The 8,565-nt window shown below is 41.2% G+C and overlaps 1 protein-coding gene across 1 annotated transcript in view; it reads right to left on the reverse strand.

Moving 5' to 3' along the window:
• Nucleotides 1-8,565, reverse strand: part of RNF125 (ring finger protein 125, E3 ubiquitin protein ligase) — an 18,561-nt gene that overhangs the window by 8,406 nt on the left and 1,590 nt on the right. The window contains exon 2 of the mRNA XM_015414553.1: nucleotides 553-706. Within this exon, the coding sequence (XP_015270039.1) occupies nucleotides 553-706 (154 nt within the window). The remainder of the gene's footprint in view (nucleotides 1-552; nucleotides 707-8,565) is intronic.

The raw sequence follows: 8,565 nt of genomic DNA on the forward strand, positions 1-8,565 counted from the left end.
TTTTTTAACCTCAGAACTCTGAGCTCTGCAGCTGACCAATCAGAGAGTGGGGGGTGCAGGGAGAAAGCTGCCTGGCAGCCACATAGGAATCAATGGGGGGAGCACATTTTACCCCTTTTGACCCACTTAGGGGTCACATTTCTAAAAATCCCTTCTTAGTGAGCACCTACGCCATGGTAGGAGCGCTTCCCCCAAATCTGGTGTCTCTAGGTCCAGCGGTTTGGCCTGGGTGTTGATTTTACAGTGAGGGGACTTTCTTTTATATATATAGATGGGAAGTCTGAAATGTAAATCTTTAATACTTACTGGTTAATAAAGGAAAATTATAGTTGCTAGATTTCATAAAAGCAAATGAAACAAATATATGTTCAGTTCCCATACCTGAAGTTTAGTATACACTGACTTCACTTATTTACTCATAGGTAATGTTAACTCTGTTCAATGGGACTTGCTCCCAAGAAAGCATGCATAGGATAGGAATCTTAGAAATTCCGTAAATTTCAGAATGCTTAAATCTACAGAAAATAGTAAAGAATATCTTTGGTTACTTGCCTCTGTATCACATTCTGTACAGTTTTGGTATATATTTTCCATCATCTTAGTAACATCTGTTGCTGGAATTCCTTCAGAATGAAGATAAGCCCGACAATAAGGACATGTCCATGTATTATTCCTTAAACTTGTAGCAATACAGGAGTGACAAAATCTGATACAGGAATGAAAACAAACAGCATTATTTCCCCATATAACTCCACTTCAAAGAAAATAATTTGAATTTGACACAGTTATGGTCACTAGTGTATATGACCTTATAGAATGATAGGTTCCTACTACAGTTCTTGCCTGTTAATCTTGTTTGCTTAGGCATCCAGTCTACAGGACCACTGATAAGTGAGCTTACAGAAGATAGTGTGTTTTCTTATTGTGTTTTCTGATGGGGCTATCTGTGCATTAGCAGAAGTTACTCATTAGCATCCAGATACCTACCTGCTTTTTGGCAGAAAGTGCCAAAGCAGGATTACCACTGAACATGAAGACAAAAATAATGAGCACTGAGGAATTACACAACTTGAAGGTTGATGAAGAAAATGAAATTGTTAAAAAAAAATTATATTTCTTGGCTCATAATCAACCAAAAGGGAAACCGCAACCAAGAAATCAGAAGGAGATTGAGACTGGGAAAGGCAGTCATAAAGGAGCTAGAAAGGATCCTTATGTGTAAGGATGTGTTGATGGTGACAGAGATAATTCATACCACAGTATTCTCCATTACTGTGTATGGGTGTGAAAGTTTGATAGTGAAGAAAGCTGAGAGCAAGAAAGGTGATTCATTTGAAATGTGGTGTTGAGAGTTTTATGGATATCATGGATTGCCAAAAAGACAAATAAGTGGGTTCTAGATTATGCCTGAACTCTCTCTAGAGGCTAAAATTATTAAACTGAGGCTACCTTACTTTGGTGACATTATGAGAAGGCAAGACCCGCTGGAAAAGACAGTAATGCTAGGAAAAATTGAAGGCAGCAAGAAAAGTGGAAGACCCAACATGTGGTGGATTGACTCAATCAAGTTAGCCAGAGCCCCCAGTTTCCAAGACCTGAGCAAGGCTGTTAATGACAGGACACTTTAAAGATCATTAATTCATAGGGTTGCCATAAGAGGCAAGTGACTCAACGGCACTTAACAGACCCCTATCCACTAGTGATGACAAACTTTACTATGTCTTCAAAGCACAATGGGAGTGATCAAGTGCTGCAAACTGAATATAAAGCATGCCCCTAGCCCTTTCATTTCTCCTTCAGTGGGGGAAGTCATCCAAACTGGTTAGGTCACAGCTCCTCTTGCTCCAGGCAGAGCTATGCAAATTTTTATAGACTGTATTGTCTCAGAGCAAGGCTGACCCTTCAGTCTTCCTTCCAGTTTCGATAACCCAATGGGTGTCGCAAGCATTTTAACATTGGCTGGATTATGCCTAAAGAGAGAAAACTACAAATAGCTGTCTAAAAGTGTTGTGCTGACATATCCAGATAGTGATTCAAAGAACTAAATTGTTTATGTGTGTATAGAATGCCATGATCCTTTGCAGGTCTAAAAGAAATGCAAAATTCTTTAACTATACCTCCAGTACTAATTCCCAGATTCAACCAGACATAAAGAATATATACAAATTAAGCCCAAGAGCTGACAGTAGGAACTGAAGTTGATCTTATTTCTGAAATTATCCCTCAATCGACAAGATGAAATCAGGTCTTGTGGATGATGCTTCTAGCACATTGTGATGCTTCTAGCACCAAGTACATAAGAACTAGCATGCCAGATGTCCCTATGCCTGACAAATGGCAGACTGCCAGAGACAGTGTCCACATGGCCCTTGAGATAATGTTAGGAGTATGATGAAAGCTTTTATTGATGTTGTGTCTAAGCCTGCTGCAATGAAAGCTGGAGCAATAAACCCATGCTCTTTTTGAAACTTTGATTCCCCCCCCCCATAGTCATTCCCACTCACTTGCAAGTTAAACATATACAGTGGTGCATGGAAATTGTCTTGTGTGCCACACAAAGCAGTTCCTCCGTTATTCTGTGTTGATCTGAAAATCCTTTAGCATCAGTGAACCAAGGACCTCTTACTTCTTAGAAATAATATTCTAACAGAAGTAATATTTTAATGGAGGATGCGATAACTATATATACTACCCTACACTCAATGAAAGAAGGATGAAATTAAAATGTGATAGTGAAGGCATACTGGCATATTCATGTATAAGTAGATAAACGCTGAATTTTCAAGTTTGAAAGTCAGTAGCAGCATTTTGGGCACACAGTTTCTACTGTTTTAAAAGCTGCATACAAGAAATGGGTGAGTCATATCCAGTCTTTATCCCTCTAAGGAATAAAGAGAAATACAGGAAAAATGGCTATGGGCACAATAGAAACAAACATTCTAGTTGCTTTATTCTCTTAAATTTCTTTCTTAAAAATGCACACAGTCTTAAGGGTTAACACTTACAACATGTGTGAGAGCTTGTGTCTTTAAATGTCACAAAATATAGGCCAAGAGAGCCCTTTGTCCCTCTAATTGTCAACAAGGGAAGTATACAGTGCAAAGAAGGATCTGATAACAATAGGTGAGACACAATCCAGAGAAATTTAAGAAAGCTTAAAGTCCCCTTTGGATTTCTATCAATTGTCAACAAGGGAAGTATACAGTGTAAAGAGGGATCTGATAACAATGGAAATAAACATAGGTGAGACACAATCCAGATAAATTTAGGAAAGCTTAAAGTCCCCTTTGGATTTCTATGCTCACACACACACACACAATTTTAGCCTCATTGACTTCAGTACCTCTTAAGTGTACTAAAACATGTCAGGTTTCTACTCATAGAAATGTATAATATATCTAACAACAGCTTATTACTGGTCAGTAATCTATACAATTGGTTTGAACATATTTTAGGATAGAACATGAGCAGGCTTAAAATGATTCAAAACTTGTCTTTAATTCATCTGTGTCTATTCACAAAGCTCTATGAAAGACTTTAAAAATTCAATTTCTGTGCATAATTCAGGCTGAGTTATGGCAATCTGGCTGGTCCTGACAGGGCCAGAAAGACTGGATACAAACGTTGTAGATAAACTGATTTATTAATTTAACATTTTTCAAATATTACTTTTCTATGGTATACTAAAGATGCAGACCTGGGCTTACTTACTTGTGAGTAAACTCTGTTAAGCTTAACAGGTAAACTGGTAAGTAAACATACACATGATCAGACTATGATTCTCAAAAGCACAGGAAAGTAAATATGACCACAAGTGACAGTCCATGGCTGCAATCCTATGCACATAAGAACAGCACAGATGCTCTCCTGTTTCAGCCAGTGGCAAACCAATTTGCCTGAAGGTTGAACAAACAAGGCATAGAGGCCAAGGCCTTCCCCTGATGTTGCCTCCTACTGCTGGTATTCAAAGGTTTACTGCCTCTGTGTACTGGGGCTCTGTTTAGTAACATTGGCTAGTAGCCATTGATGGACCTATCCTCCACATATCTGTCTAATCCTCTTTTAAAGCGATCTATGTTGGTAGCTAACCCTACATGCATTGATCAATGAATTCCAAAATGTAATCACTTGTTAAGTGAAAAAGTACTTCTTCTTGTCTATTCTAACTGTATTACTTTCAACTTCTTTGGATGCTCCTGAGTTCTAGTATTATGAGATGGGGATAACATTCTCTGTCCATTTTCTCCACCCCATTCATAGATTTATAAACCTCTATGATATCTCCCCTTTTCTCTGGCCATCCCTCATAAGAAAGGTGCTCCAGTTCCTTAAACACCTTGGTGGTGCTCTCCTGCATTTTTTCCAGCCTTGCAATATCTTTTTGAGGTATGGAGATCAGAACTATACAGTGATCTATACAGAAACATTACAATATTACACCACAAAAAAGGCAAAAATTCCCAACAAAAAAGATAAAGTAAACCAAAGAGATTGAGAACACAAAACAGGAAAAAGTAGTATAATTCAATATACAAATGAATCGATTCAATTGTGTGCACAAAACATAACACCAGTATTTTAATATATGATCAAATCAAAAAGAGGAAACAAGCCCAGGCAAGCCTGATCTTGTCAGATCTAGGAAGCTAAGCAGGGTCGACTCTGGCAAAAAAACTCCCCCTCAAAAAACCCGGAGGTGGGGGGGGGGGGGGGGGGGGGAGGCTTTATTCAGCCACCTCTCTGAATATCCTACATGCCCCTAGTAGGGGTCAGTCACCAGAGGTTGGCATGACTTCCAGGTGTACACACAGTCAGTCACAAGAGGTCACCATGACTTCCAGGTGTGCGTGCACACACTTGCACTTATGAAAAAATACCAAAAAAGAAAAGAAGAGGAAACAAATGTGCACATGCAATAAGATAACACATCATGCCAAGTAAAATAAAACACAATGCCAAACATGTTTCAGCACAAAGCCTTCATCAGTGGCATATAACTATAATTAGTACAGTCATATCACTCTCATACTATGAAAAACATAACAGATCACAAGAGCCAGTAAAATAACCCAATTAAAAACCTGCAAAAAGATTACACAGAACATTAAAACCATCAAATACAAAACATGTTTAAAAAAATAAAATATACATACTTTAAATAAATCATAAACTTCTTATCCACAGGCTTCAATACGTTTGGCATTGTGTTTGGCACTGTATGTTATCTTATTGTATTGTGCACATTTGTCCATATATTAAAATACTGGTGTGATGTTATTTTTTAATGGGGTGTGTGTGTTCTGAACCTCTTTGGTTTATCCCACATTACAATATTGACAAAGTGGGGATTCAAACCTGGGTCTCCCACAAACTAATCTTAATTACTACACCACATTAGCTATTGTAGGGTGGCTGCTATTGAACAGTAACAAGCTACCAGGCCTCTTTAAGTCAAGCCACTCACATGATAGCAAGTTGCTGGGTGGTTGCTTTCAGGCTTGGCCCCAATAAATCCTCCAGCAAAAGGCAAAACAGACCTCCAACTTCCTCCTTGCCTTTTACTAATAGAAACCACTTGAAGGCCTAACAATGACCACTAAGGACACTCATTTCTTACAACTACAGGCTAAATTTCATGTTTTTCTGTAAATCTTGTGTTGTCTGTTCATGGCACCAATCTCTGGATTGAAGTATTCACAGATTGTCAATGTATTTAATTTGCTACGTGCTCAAACAGTGCACTTGCAAGGCTTCATGAGGGGTAGGGATCTCATTTCCCCTCCCTCCCCTCTTTCTCTTTCCTGAATCCCCACATAGTCTCTCCCCTTTCCCTGCTTTCTTCTCTTCTTCCCTCCCACCCACCAATCTACATAACCTTTTATCTACTCCCCCATCTTCAGCAACATTTGTTGTTTACTTACTTCATTTATACCTCAGCTTTCTCCACAGTGGGGACCCAAAGCACTTCACATAATTCTCATCATCTCCATTTTATTGTCACAACTCTGTGAAGTAGGTTAGGTTAGGAGTATGTTACTGCCCCAAAGTCACCCAACGAGCTCCTATGGTAGAGTGGGGGTTTGAACCTGGGTCTCCCACATACTAGTCTGAAACTCTAACCACTACACCACACTGGCTTTTGTGTGGCAGCTGTGGCTGAACTGGCAAATTGCTAGTCCTGAATAAGTCATGCAAGTCAAGTGTTAGAAAGTTGTCTGCTGGTTGCTGTTGGGGCAGGCCTCCATGACTCATCCTTTAAAGGCCAAAACAGCTCTGGAAAAGGCCCTGCCATCTCCCCCTGCCTTATACACAGAAACCAAGGCCTGAAGGTCTGCAATGCCGTTGTAGTTGCCTAGCAATGGCCACTGAGGGCATTTGTTTCTTAAAGCTTATAGGCACTACTATCATTTTGAGTTTTTAACACTCCCACTATAGATAGATATTTAGATTTCTGATTTCTTCTGTAAACCTGGAACTTTTCTCAGGTTTGTAGAAAGATCTATCTCCTCTGTCCATGGTTCCAGTCTCCAGATTTAATTTTCCACAGATGGGGCCACACTGAGAATTAGATATATTGATAGTGCCAATCTCACAGAAGCCAGCTGCCATACCTCCCTAAGTAGCAGTAAGGAAGAACTGTTGTAACATATTAAGGCTGCATCCATAAGAGCACTTTCCTGGAAAAAGGCCCATCAAATAATATTGTGCTTACCTCTAAGGAGGTAACTGGAGCCAGTTTGGTGTAGTGGTTAAGTGTGAGGACTCTAATCTGGGAGAACCGGGTTTGATTCCCCACTCCTCCACTTGCACCTGCTGATGTGACCTTGGGTCAGTCACAAGCTCTGGCACAGCTGTACCTGAAAGAGCAGTTTGTGTCAGAGTTCTCTCAGCCCCACCCACCTCACAGGGTGTCTGTTGTGGGGAGGGGAAGGGAAAGGAGTTTGTAAGCCACTCTGAGGCTCCAAGTGGAGGGCGGGGTATAAATCCAATCTCTTCTTCTTCTCTAAGAAGAACTTCTTAGGATTGCTCCCTTAACCACAGTAATTTTTCTTAAGAACATAAGAAGAGCCCTGCTGGATCAATCAGACCAATAGTCCACCTAGTCCAGGATCCTGTCTCCTCTGGATGGCCAACAAAAGGGCATAGAGGCCAAGACCTTCCCCTCATGTTGCCTGCTGGCTCTGGGGTTCACAGGCTTAGCACTTCTGAATGTGGAGGTTCCCCTGGGTCACCACGGCTAATAGCCATTGACTTATCCTCCATAAATCTATCTAATCCTCCTTTAACACTGTTTATTCCTGTGGCCCTCTGGCAGCAAATTCCACATTTTAATCACTCTCTGTGTAAAGTAGTATTTCCTTTTGTTCATCCTGAACCTACTGCTCATCAGCTTCATTGGCTGTCCTCAAGTTCTAGTGTTTTGGGAGAGGAAGAAAAACATCTTATAATCTAACGGCGAAGCTGGGAAATCTTTGTATAATACAATCCAGTGACTGAAGCTATGAACAGGAAAGACAGATCTTCCTATAAACTTGAAAAGGGCCCCAGGTTTGCAGAAAAAGTCTGGGGATGGCAAGGTTTGGGGGGAAGCCACAGCAGATATGTCATAGAGCCCACCCTTGAAGGCAGTAATTTTCTCCAGAGCGACAGATCTTGGTTGTCTGGAGTTCAGATGTAATTCTGGGAGATCTCTAGGTCTCACCAGGAGGTTAGCAACCATGGTTCTGGTAGGAACCTCTGAGTGACTTAATACTGCTTTTCTTGTATACCTCACCTAGGCCTGGCTGCTTGCTATTGTTCAACAGCAGTCACCCTATGAAAGCCAGTGTGGTACAGCGGTTAGAACTTCAGAGCAGGGTCGGGGAGACCCAGGTCTGAATCCCCATCTTGCTGGGGAAGCTCACTAGGTGATTTTGAGCCAGTCAAATGCTTTCAGCCTAATCTACCTCACAGGGTTGTTGTGTGGATTAGAAGGAGGAGAGAATAACGTAAGCTGCTATGGTCTCCACTATGGAGAAAGGTGGGAGTATAAATGAAGTAAATAAGTAATACATATGTAGCTGAAGGTGGGAAGCAAGCTGATAAAGTGGCTGAATGGCAGCGGAACTGTGGTACCACAGGGCTGCCAATTCAGGTTAGGAGATTCCTGGAGTTTTGGAGGTGTTGTCTACGGAGTATGGGGTTTGAGGAGGGGAGGGACCTCAGAAGGGTATGCCACAAGCTCCACCCAACAAAGCAGCCATTTCCTCCAGGAGAATGAGGGTTGCTAGTCTCCCAGTGGGTGCTCAAAATCACCCAGAATTACACCTGCTCTCCAGATGACAGAGATCAGTTCCCCTGGAGAAAATGGCTGGTTTGGAGCTATGTCATTATATTCTGTTGTGATCCCTTCCCTTTTCAAACCTCATCCTCCCAAGGCTCCACCCCCAAATCTCCAGAAATTTCCCAACCTGAAGCTGGCAACCCTAAAGAGAACTAATCTATGTAGCTGGGAAATCTGTCGTGATTCCAGGAGATCTCCAGCCCCCACCTGGAGGTTGGCAGCCATAGAAGAAGAGAAGTAGG

This window comes from Gekko japonicus, unplaced genomic scaffold (genome assembly GCF_001447785.1).
Source record: "Gekko japonicus isolate JY-2015 unplaced genomic scaffold, Gekko_japonicus_V1.1 scaffold559, whole genome shotgun sequence".
Classification (NCBI taxonomy): Eukaryota; Metazoa; Chordata; class Lepidosauria; order Squamata; family Gekkonidae; genus Gekko; species Gekko japonicus.